This window comes from Caretta caretta, chromosome 24 (genome assembly GCF_965140235.1).
Source record: "Caretta caretta isolate rCarCar2 chromosome 24, rCarCar1.hap1, whole genome shotgun sequence".
NCBI classification, from domain to species: Eukaryota; Metazoa; Chordata; order Testudines; family Cheloniidae; genus Caretta; species Caretta caretta.
This window is the reverse complement of record NC_134229.1, coordinates 14,952,685-14,971,681: the sequence shown is the minus strand read 5'-3', so window position 1 is coordinate 14,971,681 and position 18,997 is coordinate 14,952,685. Positions and strand designations below refer to the sequence as shown.

At 61.0% G+C, this 18,997-nt stretch overlaps 2 protein-coding genes across 2 annotated transcripts in view; both read right to left on the bottom strand.

Moving 5' to 3' along the window:
• The window catches only part of LOC142070059 (uncharacterized), a 6,762-nt gene extending 1,116 nt beyond the window's left edge, over positions 1-5,646 (bottom strand). Inside the window, exons 1-2 of the mRNA XM_075123034.1 lie at positions 5,533-5,646; positions 992-5,096 (exon numbers count right to left, since the gene is read on the bottom strand). Coding sequence (XP_074979135.1) covers positions 992-5,075 — 4,084 coding nt within the window. The 5' untranslated portion in view covers positions 5,076-5,096; positions 5,533-5,646. The remainder of the gene's footprint in view (positions 1-991; positions 5,097-5,532) is intronic.
• LOC142070058 (uncharacterized) overlaps positions 5,076-18,997 on the bottom strand; it is a 42,216-nt gene continuing 28,294 nt past the window's right edge. The window contains exons 2-3 of the mRNA XM_075123033.1: positions 5,792-10,315; positions 5,076-5,096 (exon numbers count right to left, since the gene is read on the bottom strand). Coding sequence (XP_074979134.1) covers positions 5,076-5,096; positions 5,792-10,294 — 4,524 coding nt within the window. The 5' untranslated portion in view covers positions 10,295-10,315. The remainder of the gene's footprint in view (positions 5,097-5,791; positions 10,316-18,997) is intronic.

Sequence of the window (18,997 nt, the reverse complement as noted above, 5' to 3'; positions counted from 1 at the left end):
TAAGGTACAGATTATCGAGGGGTGCAAAATGCGATTTAGGAGCTGGTGGAGCAAGGATCACATAATAATCTGCAAACTCCCCGACTGGGGGAAAAGTTTAACCGGTCAGAGTACAGACATCGAGATATGGGGTAAGTTATCCACACAACAGCTACGTTCGGTATGCTGGGTATAGTGAGTGAATACGGGGTGGGGATGGGTCTACCCTCATTTGGTAGGGTTTAATGTGCAGCGGGTTTACGGTTCCAGTTCATACGGTCCGATGGGGAAGGCCTCTCAGTCTCTTTCCCACAGTGTGTGCACAGTGTCGTACCGGCTCACTCCTCCTGGTACTGTCGGTGGCCGGTGATGTGCTCGATATAGATGTCCCTGGACCATCGGATGGTGTCCGAGACCATGAGGCGCCGCATGAGCCGTGCGTAGCGTCTACCGATCCCGCAGGTCCGCAGCACACGCTCGTTGCAGGGGTCCCAAGCGCCCAGGGCTCCGACAATCAGGGCGTCCAGCTGCACCTCGTAGCCCTTCGCTCTCAGGGTGTCGGCCAGAGGGGCGTATTTTTCCAGTTTCCGAGCTCGAGCTTCTCGGAAGGCCGGGGTCCTGTTCTCGAAGGGGACCGTAATGTCGACGAGGATGATCTTTTTCTGGGTTTCGTTGGTGACGACCACGTCGGGTCGTAGCGGGCTGTCGGTACCGGAGATGGCGCAGTTCACGGCGACCTCCCCCAGGCTAGGTGAGATGGCTTTCACCAGGCGGTTCTGGATGGCGTTGTGGCGCAGCTGCCAGGCTCTGGAGTGGGGCTTGCAGCTGCACAGGACGTGGGGCAGGGTCTCGTTGGAGTAGCCGCACTTCCTGCAACGCTTGTCTCGGTTCCCGTGGCGGACGGCTCCGTTGAGCGGGACGCAGTTGAGCCGGGCGCGGTGGATGAACCGCCAGTCGGCGAAGCGGGTGAAGCCGCCCCCGGCGAGGAAGTGGTTGCTGGCGTCCCACTTGCTGGTCAGTTCGAAGGCTTTTCCCTGGTCCGGCTTGCGCTTCAGGGCTTCTACGTACAGCGAGTGGGTGGCTGCCTTCAGGATCTTTTCCAGCAGGCCCCTGGCGCTCGGGGTGACGATGGTGTTGCCCTCGGACCCGATCTGTGGCACCAGGACACCCAGCTCCTGGCGCTCCTCATACCACTCCCAGCGGCAGCCGATGCGTTTCCCCAGGCGGCGCGTGGCGTTGCGGGCGCGGGACCACAGCGAAGCGATGTCGCCCCCATCTCGGCCGAATTCGCCGTCCAGGGAACCGCTCAGGAAGCTGGCGGTGTCTTGGCTGGACGGGGCTCTACCGATCCGCTTTTGCGTTACGTCGTGGAGGGCTTTCGCTGCGATGCTCTTTACCGTGGCGTCGGGGCACGTCAGCAGGCGGAAGGCGTGGGTGATCACTGCGATGTCACCCAGGTCACCCATGCGGGGGACATTGGCACCGCCATGCCTGTGGGTGATATAGACCAGCTCGTTGCTGGCTCTCTGGGGAAGGAATAACCACTTCTTCACCAGCTGCCGGATGACCTTGTCCGCCTTGTTGAGGGGTACCTTTGCCACGGCGGAGCCCCTCAGGACGAACGAGATGCGGGGGATCAGGAAGGTGTTCAGGGCGTTTATCTTTTGCCACGGTGCTAGTAGGGAGGTGTCGATCTTGGCGGTATCCTGTAGGATCTCTTGGATGGTGTCCTCGGGCGTCTGGCGGACACGGAAACCCGTCGGTGTGCCGAGGTGTCGGTAGGCCTGCCCCTCTGCCAGGGGGATGACGGGCTCGCCCTGAATCTGGAATTCCGTCCCCTGTACGGAGTCCCTTTTGCTGCCATCTATGTGGAGGGATGCGCATTTCTTCGCATTGAAGCGGAGCCCCATCCAATCGGCAACTCGACTGGTGGCATCTAGCATACGCTGGAGGTTCTCTGGGTCGTCTGCGGTCAGGACCAGGTCATCCGCGTAAGCCAGGACACTCACCCTCTCGCCGTGGAGGTTGAAGCCGCCCGCGCCCTTGGAGATCGCTCGCAGTAGCGGCTCCATGGCGAGGTTAAAGATGATGGGGCTGAGGGGGCAGCCCTGCTTGACTCCGCACCGGATCGGGATCTCGGCTGTCTCTCCTTCGACCGAGCGAATGGTGGTGCTGCATCCCTCGTACATCTCTCGGATCGCCCGGCGGAAGTTCTCTGGCATCCCAAACTCCTGGAGCGTGGCAAAGATGTGGTGGTGGGGCATGGACCCAAAGGCGTTGGCCAGGTCCAGCCATGCTATCGTACCCTGCCTCCGTGCCCTTCTGGTCGTATCGATGATGGTTTGGAGGACAAAGTTATGTTCGTAGCAGCCCTCGCAGGACATGAAGCCTTTCTGGGTGGAGCTGATGGCCCCCCCACGCACTGACCACTCCGTGATCCTGGACGCCAGGCAGCTGGCATAGAGCTTGTACATCGTGGAGCAGAGGGAGATGGGCCTCCAATTGCTGGGGTCATCGCGCTCACCCTTTTTGTACACCAGAACCGTCATGGCCTTTTTCCAGGAGCTGGGAGTCCGGCAGAAACGCTTGCACTGGTTGAAGAGCGTGGCGAGGACCAGGCAGCCGGGATCTCGCTTTTTCAGGAGACTGTAGCGGATGCCATCTTTCCCGGGAGCTGTGTTTTTTGTTTTTGAGAGCCTGGCCAACACTTCCTTGGGCGTGAAGTCAGCTTCCAGGGCGCCCGCTTCGTCGACACGGGGCAGGGGGCGGAGGCACTCGGGGCGCAGCGCACCATCCTGGGCTGTGTGGTCGAATACATCCTTGAAGTAGCTGTAGAGGCGTTCGGGTGGGATCGTGCAGTAGGGCGAGGGCCCGTCGAGGATCTCTCTCATGGCTTTGGGGCGGTTTGCCCGGTACAGCTTCTGGATCCTTGAAGCCGCTGCTGGATCGTAGCGGCAGTTGGCGCCTCTCCTTCTGGTTCCCCTGGCGGTGGTGTTGGGGTTTGGGGCAGGCGGTCTGTGGGCAGGCGGGGCGCTCTCCTGGGTGGGACGTCTCCTGGGAGCGGTTTCTGCAGACAGTTCTTGGGTGAGTCTGTTTACGAGGAGGTCAAAGTCGTCGAAGGAAGCTGTCGCTCTTAGCTCCGCGGTCCAGGCAGTCTGCCACGGAGTGGCAGCCCTCTCCACCGGCTGCTGGCCCTCATGGTCCTCGACCTTGTCTGAAGCAGACTCGTCACCCTCACAGTCGACCAGCCGTCCATCCCGCGAGCCATCGTTCCCTTCGGCTGGGGGCTGGGGCGGAATCTCTGGCGGGATGCTGGCGCTACTAGTGGTCGGAGGGACGCGGTCCGGCTCGGGGATTGCCGGGACGTTGCTGGTCCTCCTAGGGGTGGCTGGTGCTTGGGCGGCTGCTGCTGGAACGTGAGATCCGCTGCTGTCAGCGTCCCGCCGGATGGACTCGGGGGTCGTGCTGGGCTGCCTGGTGAGGAGGGCCCGGTGGTTTTCTGTGGCTGCGGGGTTGGTTTCTCCAGTAGTGCGTGGAGCTTGCTGAGCGGCCTGTGGCTGGGCACTGGCTCCCTCGGCTGCTGGAGTTTGCAGGGCAGACTGAGGCGCGGCTCGGGCTCCTCCGGCTGTTGGGGTTCGCAGGGCGGCCTGAGGCGTGGCTCTGGCTCCTCCGGCGACAGGAACTCGAGTCACTATGCGCGAGGGGGCACTGATCCGTCTGGGGACGGGAACGTGCTGGGCCGGGGGCGAGGTAGTGCTGAGCCGTCTCAGTATGGAGATTTGCCTGGCGACGTGGGAAGGTGAGACGGGCCTCCTGCTGCCGAGGACCTGGGTGGCATTTCCCGCAGCAGCAGGCACCTTCTCGATCGCAGCACCCTGTTGCGCTGGTCTGGCGACGGGGGCGGCCTTCTTGACGGCAGCTTGCACCATCGCTGTTCTTTGTTGCGGCTCAGGAGTGGTGGGGCGGCGCACAGCGGCAGGGCTGGGAGCCGGGGCGGGAGGCCGTGCGGTTCCTTTGGAGCGCTTCCTGCAGGTGACTTGGTGCGCCTTGCATTGTTTCTGTGTCTCGAAGGGCAGGCTGCAGAGGGCACAGCTGAAGGCGACCCGCTTGTTGTGGCATCGCTTTAGGTGCCTGGTGACTCCACCCAGGAGGTGGAAACTTCGGGGAGGGAAGCAGATGGGGCAGATGAGCGCGTCCGCCGCGAGGGGGTACTGCAGGTAGACGGTGTCCTCATTACCTTGCAGCGGGGGGGTGCCGGTGGCACCAGCAGTATCGCTGGCTGGTTCATCCCGGCGCGGGCGAGTGGGGTCGAGAGGTCCGGCTGGGGGGGCATCTGGCAGGGGCCTGCTGACTCTTTGGGTAGTTTCGGAGGCTGGGCAGGCATCTGGTAAGATGCTGGTGACCCTCTGGGTGGTCTCTGGAGAGGTGCTGGACCCATCAGCGGAGATTCCTCTCTTGCTGGTGTGTAGAGGAGTGGGGCCACCCTCCACGACCTGGGCAGCTGCGGGGGTGGGAGGTGGTTGCCTGGGAGCCTCTTGCAGTGGCGGGGTGGGGGGGCTCTCCGGTGGCGGCTGGTGTTGCTGGAGAGCGGGGGGGCTCTTGGTTAGCAGCTGCTGTAAGGCGGGGGGGCTTGCCCTCGGAGCCTCTTGCAGTGGCGGGGTGGGGGGGCTCTTCAGTGGCAGCTGGTGTTGCTGGAGAGCGGGGGGGCTCTTGGTCAGCAGCTGCTGTAAGGCGGGGGGGCTTGCCCTCGGGGGTTGGCGCTGCTGGGGGGCGGCGGGGATGTTCCTTCTGGCAGTGATGTCTCGACAGGCTGGCCTCTGGGTGCGGGATCTGTCTGGAACAGCATCTCGGAGGGGGTCCTTCGGGCAGTCGCCGGTCTTCCTTTTCGTGCTGCTGGTCTGTAGTGTCCTGGAGGCACCGAGGGTTTTCTTTGTAGTCGCTGCTTGAGGGGCCTTCTGTGGAGCAGCAGCAGCGGCACACACAGCAGCTGACGATGTCTCGGTAGCAGGAGAAGGATTTTCTTCGAAAGCAGCAGCGCTAGCGTATACCTCCAGAGCAGCATCGATTTTCTCAAGGAGGGCAGCTGGGGAATCCATCTACAGCACATGTGTTGCGATCTGTTTATAACAAAATAAAGGACATTAAACTGATAAGAACAGATTTAATAATTTTATTTGAGATAATGTTGAAATAAGGAACGGTACAGAGTTCAAGCATAGGAGTTTCTGGTCGTCAGGGGATAAGGTACAGATTATCGAGGGGTGCAAAATGCGATTTAGGAGCTGGTGGAGCAAGGATCACATAATAATCTGCAAACTCCCCGACTGGGGGAAAAGTTTAACCGGTCAGAGTACAGACATCGAGATATGGGGTAAGTTATCCACACAACAGCTACGTTCGGTATGCTGGGTATAGTGAGTGAATACGGGGTGGGGATGGGTCTACCCTCATTTGGTAGGGTTTAATGTGCAGCGGGTTTACGGTTCCAGTTCATACGGTCCGATGGGGAAGGCCTCTCAGTCTCTTTCCCACGGTGTGTGCACAGTGTCGTACCGGCTCACTCCTCCTGGTACTGTCGGTGGCCGGTGATGTGCTCGATATAGATGTCCCTGGACCATCGGATGGTGTCCGAGACCATGAGGCGCCGCATGAGCCGTGCGTAGCGTCTACCGATCCCGCAGGTCCGCAGCACACGCTCGTTGCAGGGGTCCCAAGCGCCCAGGGCTCCGACAATCAGGGCGTCCAGCTGCACCTCGTAGCCCTTCGCTCTCAGGGTGTCGGCCAGAGGGGCGTATTTTTCCAGTTTCCGAGCTCGAGCTTCTCGGAAGGCCGGGGTCCTGTTCTCGAAGGGGACCGTAATGTCGACGAGGATGATCTTTTTCTGGGTTTCGTTGGTGACGACCACGTCGGGTCGTAGCGGGCTGTCGGTACCGGAGATGGCGCAGTTCACGGCGACCTCCCCCAGGCTAGGTGAGATGGCTTTCACCAGGCGGTTCTGGATGGCGTTGTGGCGCAGCTGCCAGGCTCTGGAGTGGGGCTTGCAGCTGCACAGGACGTGGGGCAGGGTCTCGTTGGAGTAGCCGCACTTCCTGCAACGCTTGTCTCGGTTCCCGTGGCGGACGGCTCCGTTGAGCGGGACGCAGTTGAGCCGGGCGCGGTGGATGAACCGCCAGTCGGCGAAGCGGGTGAAGCCGCCCCCGGCGAGGAAGTGGTTGCTGGCGTCCCACTTGCTGGTCAGTTCGAAGGCTTTTCCCTGGTCCGGCTTGCGCTTCAGGGCTTCTACGTACAGCGAGTGGGTGGCTGCCTTCAGGGTCTTTTCCAGCAGGCCCCTGGCGCTCGGGGTGACGATGGTGTTGCCCTCGGACCCGATCTGTGGCACCAGGACACCCAGCTCCTGGCGCTCCTCATACCACTCCCAGCGGCAGCCGATGCGTTTCCCCAGGCGGCGCGTGGCGTTGCGGGCGCGGGACCACAGCGAAGCGATGTCGCCCCCATCTCGGCCGAATTCGCCGTCCAGGGAACCGCTCAGGAAGCTGGCGGTGTCTTGGCTGGACGGGGCTCTACCGATCCGCTTTTGCGTTACGTCGTGGAGGGCTTTCGCTGCGATGCTCTTGACCGTGGCGTCGGGGCACGTCAGCAGGCGGAAGGCGTGGGTGATCACTGCGATGTCACCCAGGTCACCCATGCGGGGGACATTGGCACCGCCATGCCTGTGGGTGATATAGACCAGCTCGTTGCTGGCTCTCTGGGGAAGGAATAACCACTTCTTCACCAGCTGCCGGATGACCTTGTCCGCCTTGTTGAGGGGTACCTTTGCCACGGCGGAGCCCCTCAGGACGAACGAGATGCGGGGGATCAGGAAGGTGTTCAGGGCGTTTATCTTTTGCCACGGTGCTAGCAGGGAGGTGTCGATCTTGGCGGTATCCTGTAGGATCTCTTGGATGGTGTCCTCGGGCGTCTGGCGGACACGGAAACCCGTCGGTGTGCCGAGGTGTCGGTAGGCCTGCCCCTCTGCCAGGGGGATGACGGGCTCGCCCTGAATCTGGAATTCCGTCCCCTGTACGGAGTCCCTTTTGCTGCCATCTATGTGGAGGGATGCGCATTTCTTCGCATTGAAGCGGAGCCCCATCCAATCGGCAACTCGACTGGTGGCATCTAGCATACGCTGGAGGTTCTCTGGGTCGTCTGCGGTCAGGACCAGGTCATCCGCGTAAGCCAGGACACTCACCCTCTCGCCGTGGAGGTTGAAGCCGCCCGCGCCCTTGGAGATCGCTCGCAGTAGCGGCTCCATGGCGAGGTTAAAGATGATGGGGCTGAGGGGGCAGCCCTGCTTGACTCCGCACCGGATCGGGATCTCGGCTGTCTCTCCTTCGACCGAGCGAATGGTGGTGCTGCATCCCTCGTACATCTCTCGGATCGCCCGGCGGAAGTTCTCTGGCATCCCAAACTCCTGGAGCGTGGCAAAGATGTGGTGGTGGGGCATGGACCCAAAGGCGTTGGCCAGGTCCAGCCATGCTATCGTACCCTGCCTCCGTGCCCTTCTGGTCGTATCGATGATGGTTTGGAGGACAAAGTTATGTTCGTAGCAGCCCTCGCAGGACATGAAGCCTTTCTGGGTGGAGCTGATGGCCCCCCCACGCACTGACCACTCCGTGATCCTGGACGCCAGGCAGCTGGCATAGAGCTTGTACATCGTGGAGCAGAGGGAGATGGGCCTCCAATTGCTGGGGTCATCGCGCTCACCCTTTTTGTACACCAGAACCGTCATGGCCTTTTTCCAGGAGCTGGGAGTCCGGCAGAAACGCTTGCACTGGTTGAAGAGCGTGGCGAGGACCAGGCAGCCGGGATCTCGCTTTTTCAGGAGACTGTAGCGGATGCCATCTTTCCCGGGAGCTGTGTTTTTTGTTTTTGAGAGCCTGGCCAACACTTCCTTGGGCGTGAAGTCAGCTTCCAGGGCGCCCGCTTCGTCGACACGGGGCAGGGGGCGGAGGCACTCGGGGCGCAGCGCACCATCCTGGGCTGTGTGGTCGAATACATCCTTGAAGTAGCTGTAGAGGCGTTCGGGTGGGATCGTGCAGTAGGGCGAGGGCCCGTCGAGGATCTCTCTCATGGCTTTGGGGCGGTTTGCCCGGTACAGCTTCTGGATCCTTGAAGCCGCTGCTGGATCGTAGCGGCAGTTGGCGCCTCTCCTTCTGGTTCCCCTGGCGGTGGTGTTGGGGTTTGGGGCAGGCGGTCTGTGGGCAGGCGGGGCGCTCTCCTGGGTGGGACGTCTCCTGGGAGCGGTTTCTGCAGACAGTTCTTGGGTGAGTCTGTTTACGAGGAGGTCAAAGTCGTCGAAGGAAGCTGTCGCTCTTAGCTCCGCGGTCCAGGCAGTCTGCCACGGAGTGGCAGCCCTCTCCACCGGCTGCTGGCCCTCATGGTCCTCGACCTTGTCTGAAGCAGACTCGTCACCCTCACAGTCGACCAGCCGTCCATCCCGCGAGCCATCGTTCCCTTCGGCTGGGGGCTGGGGCGGAATCTCTGGCGGGATGCTGGCGCTACTAGTGGTCGGAGGGACGCGGTCCGGCTCGGGGATTGCCGGGACGTTGCTGGTCCTCCTAGGGGTGGCTGGTGCTTGGGCGGCTGCTGCTGGAACGTGAGATCCGCTGCTGTCAGCGTCCCGCCGGATGGACTCGGGGGTCGTGCTGGGCTGCCTGGTGAGGAGGGCCCGGTGGTTTTCTGTGGCTGCGGGGTTGGTTTCTCCAGTAGTGCGTGGAGCTTGCTGAGCGGCCTGTGGCTGGGCACTGGCTCCCTCGGCTGCTGGAGTTTGCAGGGCAGACTGAGGCGCGGCTCGGGCTCCTCCGGCTGTTGGGGTTCGCAGGGCGGCCTGAGGCGTGGCTCTGGCTCCTCCGGCGACAGGAACTCGAGTCACTATGCGCGAGGGGGCACTGATCCGTCTGGGGACGGGAACGTGCTGGGCCGGGGGCGAGGTAGTGCTGAGCCGTCTCAGTATGGAGATTTGCCTGGCGACGTGGGAAGGTGAGACGGGCCTCCTGCTGCCGAGGACCTGGGTGGCATTTCCCGCAGCAGCAGGCACCTTCTCGATCGCAGCACCCTGTTGCGCTGGTCTGGCGACGGGGGCGGCCTTCTTGACGGCAGCTTGCACCATCGCTGTTCTTTGTTGCGGCTCAGGAGTGGTGGGGCGGCGCACAGCGGCAGGGCTGGGAGCCGGGGCGGGAGGCCGTGCGGTTCCTTTGGAGCGCTTCCTGCAGGTGACTTGGTGCGCCTTGCATTGTTTCTGTGTCTCGAAGGGCAGGCTGCAGAGGGCACAGCTGAAGGCGACCCGCTTGTTGTGGCATCGCTTTAGGTGCCTGGTGACTCCACCCAGGAGGTGGAAACTTCGGGGAGGGAAGCAGATGGGGCAGATGAGCGCGTCCGCCGCGAGGGGGTACTGCAGGTAGACGGTGTCCTCATTACCTTGCAGCGGGGGGGTGCCGGTGGCACCAGCAGTATCGCTGGCTGGTTCATCCCGGCGCGGGCGAGTGGGGTCGAGAGGTCCGGCTGGGGGGGCATCTGGCAGGGGCCTGCTGACTCTTTGGGTAGTTTCGGAGGCTGGGCAGGCATCTGGTAAGATGCTGGTGACCCTCTGGGTGGTCTCTGGAGAGGTGCTGGACCCATCAGCGGAGATTCCTCTCTTGCTGGTGTGTAGAGGAGTGGGGCCACCCTCCACGACCTGGGCAGCTGCGGGGGTGGGAGGTGGTTGCCTGGGAGCCTCTTGCAGTGGCGGGGTGGGGGGGCTCTCCGGTGGCGGCTGGTGTTGCTGGAGAGCGGGGGGGCTCTTGGTTAGCAGCTGCTGTAAGGCGGGGGGGCTTGCCCTCGGAGCCTCTTGCAGTGGCGGGGTGGGGGGGCTCTTCAGTGGCAGCTGGTGTTGCTGGAGAGCGGGGGGGCTCTTGGTCAGCAGCTGCTGTAAGGCGGGGGGGCTTGCCCTCGGGGGTTGGCGCTGCTGGGGGGCGGCGGGGATGTTCCTTCTGGCAGTGATGTCTCGACAGGCTGGCCTCTGGGTGCGGGATCTGTCTGGAACAGCATCTCGGAGGGGGTCCTTCGGGCAGTCGCCGGTCTTCCTTTTCGTGCTGCTGGTCTGTAGTGTCCTGGAGGCACCGAGGGTTTTCTTTGTAGTCGCTGCTTGAGGGGCCTTCTGTGGAGCAGCAGCAGCGGCACACACAGCAGCTGACGATGTCTCGGTAGCAGGAGAAGGATTTTCTTCGAAAGCAGCAGCGCTAGCGTATACCTCCAGAGCAGCATCGATTTTCTCAAGGAGGGCAGCTGGGGAATCCATCTACAGCACATGTGTTGCGATCTGTTTATAACAAAATAAAGGACATTAAACTGATAAGAACAGATTTAATAATTTTATTTGAGATAATGTTGAAATAAGGAACGGTACAGAGTTCAAGCATAGGAGTTTCTGGTCGTCAGGGGATAAGGTACAGATTATCGAGGGGTGCAAAATGCGATTTAGGAGCTGGTGGAGCAAGGATCACATAATAATCTGCAAACTCCCCGACTGGGGGAAAAGTTTAACCGGTCAGAGTACAGACATCGAGATATGGGGTAAGTTATCCACACAACAGCTACGTTCGGTATGCTGGGTATAGTGAGTGAATACGGGGTGGGGATGGGTCTACCCTCATTTGGTAGGGTTTAATGTGCAGCGGGTTTACGGTTCCAGTTCATACGGTCCGATGGGGAAGGCCTCTCAGTCTCTTTCCCACAGTGTGTGCACAGTGTCGTACCGGCTCACTCCTCCTGGTACTGTCGGTGGCCGGTGATGTGCTCGATATAGATGTCCCTGGACCATCGGATGGTGTCCGAGACCATGAGGCGCCGCATGAGCCGTGCGTAGCGTCTACCGATCCCGCAGGTCCGCAGCACACGCTCGTTGCAGGGGTCCCAAGCGCCCAGGGCTCCGACAATCAGGGCGTCCAGCTGCACCTCGTAGCCCTTCGCTCTCAGGGTGTCGGCCAGAGGGGCGTATTTTTCCAGTTTCCGAGCTCGAGCTTCTCGGAAGGCCGGGGTCCTGTTCTCGAAGGGGACCGTAATGTCGACGAGGATGATCTTTTTCTGGGTTTCGTTGGTGACGACCACGTCGGGTCGTAGCGGGCTGTCGGTACCGGAGATGGCGCAGTTCACGGCGACCTCCCCCAGGCTAGGTGAGATGGCTTTCACCAGGCGGTTCTGGATGGCGTTGTGGCGCAGCTGCCAGGCTCTGGAGTGGGGCTTGCAGCTGCACAGGACGTGGGGCAGGGTCTCGTTGGAGTAGCCGCACTTCCTGCAACGCTTGTCTCGGTTCCCGTGGCGGACGGCTCCGTTGAGCGGGACGCAGTTGAGCCGGGCGCGGTGGATGAACCGCCAGTCGGCGAAGCGGGTGAAGCCGCCCCCGGCGAGGAAGTGGTTGCTGGCGTCCCACTTGCTGGTCAGTTCGAAGGCTTTTCCCTGGTCCGGCTTGCGCTTCAGGGCTTCTACGTACAGCGAGTGGGTGGCTGCCTTCAGGATCTTTTCCAGCAGGCCCCTGGCGCTCGGGGTGACGATGGTGTTGCCCTCGGACCCGATCTGTGGCACCAGGACACCCAGCTCCTGGCGCTCCTCATACCACTCCCAGCGGCAGCCGATGCGTTTCCCCAGGCGGCGCGTGGCGTTGCGGGCGCGGGACCACAGCGAAGCGATGTCGCCCCCATCTCGGCCGAATTCGCCGTCCAGGGAACCGCTCAGGAAGCTGGCGGTGTCTTGGCTGGACGGGGCTCTACCGATCCGCTTTTGCGTTACGTCGTGGAGGGCTTTCGCTGCGATGCTCTTTACCGTGGCGTCGGGGCACGTCAGCAGGCGGAAGGCGTGGGTGATCACTGCGATGTCACCCAGGTCACCCATGCGGGGGACATTGGCACCGCCATGCCTGTGGGTGATATAGACCAGCTCGTTGCTGGCTCTCTGGGGAAGGAATAACCACTTCTTCACCAGCTGCCGGATGACCTTGTCCGCCTTGTTGAGGGGTACCTTTGCCACGGCGGAGCCCCTCAGCCTACAGCACATGTGTTGCGATCTGTTTATAACAAAATAAAGGACATTAAACTGATAAGAACAGATTTAATAATTTTATTTGAGATAATGTTGAAATAAGGAACGGTACAGAGTTCAAGCATAGGAGTTTCTGGTCGTCAGGGGATAAGGTACAGATTATCGAGGGGTGCAAAATGCGATTTAGGAGCTGGTGGAGCAAGGATCACATAATAATCTGCAAACTCCCCGACTGGGGGAAAAGTTTAACCGGTCAGAGTACAGACATCGAGATATGGGGTAAGTTATCCACACAACAGCTACATTCGGTATGCTGGGTATAGTGAGTGAATACGGGGTGGGGATGGGTCTACCCTCATTTGGTAGGGTTTAATGTGCAGCGGGTTTACGGTTCCAGTTCATACGGTCCGATGGGGAAGGCCTCTCAGTCTCTTTCCCACAGTGTGTGCACAGTGTCGTACCGGCTCACTCCTCCTGGTACTGTCGGTGGCCGGTGATGTGCTCGATATAGATGTCCCTGGACCATCGGATGGTGTCCGAGACCATGAGGCGCCGCATGAGCCGTGCGTAGCGTCTACCGATCCCGCAGGTCCGCAGCACACGCTCGTTGCAGGGGTCCCAAGCGCCCAGGGCTCCGACAATCAGGGCGTCCAGCTGCACCTCGTAGCCCTTCGCTCTCAGGGTGTCGGCCAGAGGGGCGTATTTTTCCAGTTTCCGAGCTCGAGCTTCTCGGAAGGCCGGGGTCCTGTTCTCGAAAGGGACCGTAATGTCGACGAGGATGATCTTTTTCTGGGTTTCGTTGGTGACGACCACGTCGGGTCGTAGCGGGCTGTCGGTACCGGAGATGGCGCAGTTCACGGCGACCTCCCCCAGGCTAGGTGAGATGGCTTTCACCAGGCGGTTCTGGATGGCGTTGTGGCGCAGCTGCCAGGCTCTGGAGTGGGGCTTGCAGCTGCACAGGACGTGGGGCAGGGTCTCGTTGGAGTAGCCGCACTTCCTGCAACGCTTGTCTCGGTTCCCGTGGCGGACGGCTCCGTTGAGCGGGACGCAGTTGAGCCGGGCGCGGTGGATGAACCGCCAGTCGGCGAAGCGGGTGAAGCCGCCCCCGGCGAGGAAGTGGTTGCTGGCGTCCCACTTGCTGGTCAGTTCGAAGGCTTTTCCCTGGTCCGGCTTGCGCTTCAGGGCTTCTACGTACAGCGAGTGGGTGGCTGCCTTCAGGGTCTTTTCCAGCAGGCCCCTGGCGCTCGGGGTGACGATGGTGTTGCCCTCGGACCCGATCTGTGGCACCAGGACACCCAGCTCCTGGCGCTCCTCATACCACTCCCAGCGGCAGCCGATGCGTTTCCCCAGGCGGCGCGTGGCGTTGCGGGCGCGGGACCACAGCGAAGCGATGTCGCCCCCATCTCGGCCGAATTCGCCGTCCAGGGAACCGCTCAGGAAGCTGGCGGTGTCTTGGCTGGACGGGGCTCTACCGATCCGCTTTTGCGTTACGTCGTGGAGGGCTTTCGCTGCGATGCTCTTTACCGTGGCGTCGGGGCACGTCAGCAGGCGGAAGGCGTGGGTGATCACTGCGATGTCACCCAGGTCACCCATGCGGGGGACATTGGCACCGCCATGCCTGTGGGTGATATAGACCAGCTCGTTGCTGGCTCTCTGGGGAAGGAATAACCACTTCTTCACCAGCTGCCGGATGACCTTGTCCGCCTTGTTGAGGGGTACCTTTGCCACGGCGGAGCCCCTCAGCCTACAGCACATGTGTTGCGATCTGTTTATAACAAAATAAAGGACATTAAACTGATAAGAACAGATTTAATAATTTTATTTGAGATAATGTTGAAATAAGGAACGGTACAGAGTTCAAGCATAGGAGTTTCTGGTCGTCAGGGGATAAGGTACAGATTATCGAGGGGTGCAAAATGCGATTTAGGAGCTGGTGGAGCAAGGATCACATAATAATCTGCAAACTCCCCGACTGGGGGAAAAGTTTAACCGGTCAGAGTACAGACATCGGGATATGGGGTAAGTTATCCACACAACAGCTACGTTCGGTATGCTGGGTATAGTGAGTGAATACGGGGTGGGGATGGGTCTACCCTCATTTGGTAGGGTTTAATGTGCAGCGGGTTTACGGTTCCAGTTCATACGGTCCGATGGGGAAGGCCTCTCAGTCTCTTTCCCACGGTGTGTGCACAGTGTCGTACCGGCTCACTCCTCCTGGTACTGTCGGTGGCCGGTGATGTGCTCGATATAGATGTCCCTGGACCATCGGATGGTGTCCGAGACCATGAGGCGCCGCATGAGCCGTGCGTAGCGTCTACCGATCCCGCAGGTCCGCAGCACACGCTCGTTGCAGGGGTCCCAAGCGCCCAGGGCTCCGACAATCAGGGCGTCCAGCTGCACCTCGTAGCCCTTCGCTCTCAGGGTGTCGGCCAGAGGGGCGTATTTTTCCAGTTTCCGAGCTCGAGCTTCTCGGAAGGCCGGGGTCCTGTTCTCGAAAGGGACCGTAATGTCGACGAGGATGATCTTTTTCTGGGTTTCGTTGGTGACGACCACGTCGGGTCGTAGCGGGCTGTCGGTACCGGAGATGGCGCAGTTCACGGCGACCTCCCCCAGGCTAGGTGAGATGGCTTTCACCAGGCGGTTCTGGATGGCGTTGTGGCGCAGCTGCCAGGCTCTGGAGTGGGGCTTGCAGCTGCACAGGACGTGGGGCAGGGTCTCGTTGGAGTAGCCGCACTTCCTGCAACGCTTGTCTCGGTTCCCGTGGCGGACGGCTCCGTTGAGCGGGACGCAGTTGAGCCGGGCGCGGTGGATGAACCGCCAGTCGGCGAAGCGGGTGAAGCCGCCCCCGGCGAGGAAGTGGTTGCTGGCGTCCCACTTGCTGGTCAGTTCGAAGGCTTTTCCCTGGTCCGGCTTGCGCTTCAGGGCTTCTACGTACAGCGAGTGGGTGGCTGCCTTCAGGGTCTTTTCCAGCAGGCCCCTGGCGCTCGGGGTGACGATGGTGTTGCCCTCGGACCCGATCTGTGGCACCAGGACACCCAGCTCCTGGCGCTCCTCATACCACTCCCAGCGGCAGCCGATGCGTTTCCCCAGGCGGCGCGTGGCGTTGCGGGCGCGGGACCACAGCGAAGCGATGTCGCCCCCATCTCGGCCGAATTCGCCGTCCAGGGAACCGCTCAGGAAGCTGGCGGTGTCTTGGCTGGACGGGGCTCTACCGATCCGCTTTTGCGTTACGTCGTGGAGGGCTTTCGCTGCGATGCTCTTTACCGTGGCGTCGGGGCACGTCAGCAGGCGGAAGGCGTGGGTGATCACTGCGATGTCACCCAGGTCACCCATGCGGGGGACATTGGCACCGCCATGCCTGTGGGTGATATAGACCAGCTCGTTGCTGGCTCTCTGGGGAAGGAATAACCACTTCTTCACCAGCTGCCGGATGACCTTGTCCGCCTTGTTGAGGGGTACCTTTGCCACGGCGGAGCCCCTCAGCCTACAGCACATGTGTTGCGATCTGTTTATAACAAAATAAAGGACATTAAACTGATAAGAACAGATTTAATAATTTTATTTGAGATAATGTTGAAATAAGGAACGGTACAGAGTTCAAGCATAGGAGTTTCTGGTCGTCAGGGGATAAGGTACAGATTATCGAGGGGTGCAAAATGCGATTTAGGAGCTGGTGGAGCAAGGATCACATAATAATCTGCAAACTCCCCGACTGGGGGAAAAGTTTAACCGGTCAGAGTACAGACATCGGGATATGGGGTAAGTTATCCACACAACAGCTACGTTCGGTATGCTGGGTATAGTGAGTGAATACGGGGTGGGGATGGGTCTACCCTCATTTGGTAGGGTTTAATGTGCAGCGGGTTTACGGTTCCAGTTCATACGGTCCGATGGGGAAGGCCTCTCAGTCTCTTTCCCACGGTGTGTGCACAGTGTCGTACCGGCTCACTCCTCCTGGTACTGTCGGTGGCCGGTGATGTGCTCGATATAGATGTCCCTGGACCATCGGATGGTGTCCGAGACCATGAGGCGCCGCATGAGCCGTGCGTAGCGTCTACCGATCCCGCAGGTCCGCAGCACACGCTCGTTGCAGGGGTCCCAAGCGCCCAGGGCTCCGACAATCAGGGCGTCCAGCTGCACCTCGTAGCCCTTCGCTCTCAGGGTGTCGGCCAGAGGGGCGTATTTTTCCAGTTTCCGAGCTCGAGCTTCTCGGAAGGCCGGGGTCCTGTTCTCGAAAGGGACCGTAATGTCGACGAGGATGATCTTTTTCTGGGTTTCGTTGGTGACGACCACGTCGGGTCGTAGCGGGCTGTCGGTACCGGAGATGGCGCAGTTCACGGCGACCTCCCCCAGGCTAGGTGAGATGGCTTTCACCAGGCGGTTCTGGATGGCGTTGTGGCGCAGCTGCCAGGCTCTGGAGTGGGGCTTGCAGCTGCACAGGACGTGGGGCAGGGTCTCGTTGGAGTAGCCGCACTTCCTGCAACGCTTGTCTCGGTTCCCGTGGCGGACGGCTCCGTTGAGCGGGACGCAGTTGAGCCGGGCGCGGTGGATGAACCGCCAGTCGGCGAAGCGGGTGAAGCCGCCCCCGGCGAGGAAGTGGTTGCTGGCGTCCCACTTGCTGGTCAGTTCGAAGGCTTTTCCCTGGTCCGGCTTGCGCTTCAGGGCTTCTACGTACAGCGAGTGGGTGGCTGCCTTCAGGGTCTTTTCCAGCAGGCCCCTGGCGCTCGGGGTGACGATGGTGTTGCCCTCGGACCCGATCTGTGGCACCAGGACACCCAGCTCCTGGCGCTCCTCATACCACTCCCAGCGGCAGCCGATGCGTTTCCCCAGGCGGCGCGTGGCGTTGCGGGCGCGGGACCACAGCGAAGCGATGTCGCCCCCATCTCGGCCGAATTCGCCGTCCAGGGAACCGCTCAGGAAGCTGGCGGTGTCTTGGCTGGACGGGGCTCTACCGATCCGCTTTTGCGTTACGTCGTGGAGGGCTTTCGCTGCGATGCTCTTTACCGTGGCGTCGGGGCACGTCAGCAGGCGGAAGGCGTGGGTGATCACTGCGATGTCACCCAGGTCACCCATGCGGGGGACATTGGCACCGCCATGCCTGTGGGTGATATAGACCAGCTCGTTGCTGGCTCTCTGGGGAAGGAATAACCACTTCTTCACCAGCTGCCGGATGACCTTGTCCGCCTTGTTGAGGGGTACCTTTGCCACGGCGGAGCCCCTCAGCCTACAGCACATGTGTTGCGATCTGTTTATAACAAAATAAAGGACATTAAACTGATAAGAACAGATTTAATAATTTTATTTGAGATAATGTTGAAATAAGGAACGGTACAGAGTTCAAGCATAGGAGTTTCTGGTCGTCAGGGGATAAGGTACAGATTATCGAGGGGTGCAAAATGCGATTTAGGAGCTGGTGGAGCAAGGATCACATAATAATCTGCAAACTCCCCGACTGGGGGAAAAGTTTAACCGGTCAGAGTACAGACATCGGGATATGGGGTAAGTTATCCACACAACAGCTACGTTCGGTATGCTGGGTATAGTGAGTGAATACGGGGTGGGGATGGGTCTACCCTCATTTGGTAGGGTTTAATGTGCAGCGGGTTTACGGTTCCAGTTCATACGGTCCGATGGGGAAGGCCTCTCAGTCTCTTTCCCACGGTGTGTGCACAGTGTCGTACCGGCTCACTCCTCCTGGTACTGTCGGTGGCCGGTGATGTGCTCGATATAGATGTCCCTGGACCATCGGATGGTGTCCGAGACCATGAGGCGCCGCATGAGCCGTGCGTAGCGTCTACCGATCCCGCAGGTCCGCAGCACACGCTCGTTGCAGGGGTCCCAAGCGCCCAGGGCTCCGACAATCAGGGCGTCCAGCTGCACCTCGTAGCCCTTCGCTCTCAGGGTGTCGGCCAGAGGGGCGTATTTTTCCAGTTTCCGAGCTCGAGCTTCTCGGAAGGCCGGGGTCCTGTTCTCGAAAGGGACCGTAATGTCGACGAGGATGATCTTTTTCTGGGTTTCGTTGGTGACGACCACGTCGGGTCGTAGCGGGCTGTCGGTACCGGAGATGGCGCAGTTCACGGCGACCTCCCCCAGGCTAGGTGAGATGGCTTTCACCAGGCGGTTCTGGATGGCGTTGTGGCGCAGCTGCCAGGCTCTGGAGTGGGGCTTGCAGCTGCACAGGACGTGGGGCAGGGTCTCGTTGGAGTAGCCGCACTTCCTGCAACGCTTGTCTCGGTTCCCGTGGCGGACGGCTCCGTTGAGCGGGACGCAGTTGAGCCGGGCGCGGTGGATGAACCGCCAGTCGGCGAAGCGGGTGAAGCCGCCCCCGGCGAGGAAGTGGTTGCTGGCGTCCCACTTGCTGGTCAGTTCGAAGGCTTTTCCCTGGTCCGGCTTGCGCTTCAGGGCTTCTACGTACAGCGAGTGGGTGGCTGCCTTCAGGGTCTTTTCCAGCAGGCCCCTGGCGCTCGGGGTGACGATGGTGTTGCCCTCGGACCCGATCTGTGGCACCAGGACACCCAGCTCCTGGCGCTCCTCATACCACTCCCAGCGGCAGCCGATGCGTTTCCCCAGGCGGCGCGTGGCGTTGCGGGCGCGGGACCACAGCGAAGCGATGTCGCCCCCATCTCGGCCGAATTCGCCGTCCAGGGAACCGCTCAGGAAGCTGGCGGTGTCTTGGCTGGACGGGGCTCTACCGATCCGCTTTTGCGTTACGTCGTGGAGGGCTTTCGCTGCGATGCTCTTTACCGTGGCGTCGGGGCACGTCAGCAGGCGGAAGGCGTGGGTGATCACTGCGATGTCACCCAGGTCACCCATGCGGGGGACATTGGCACCGCCATGCCTGTGGGTGATATAGACCAGCTCGTTGCTGGCTCTCTGGGGAAGGAATAACCACTTCTTCACCAGCTGCCGGATGACCTTGTCCGCCTTGTTGAGGGGTACCTTTGCCACGGCGGAGCCCCTCAGCCTA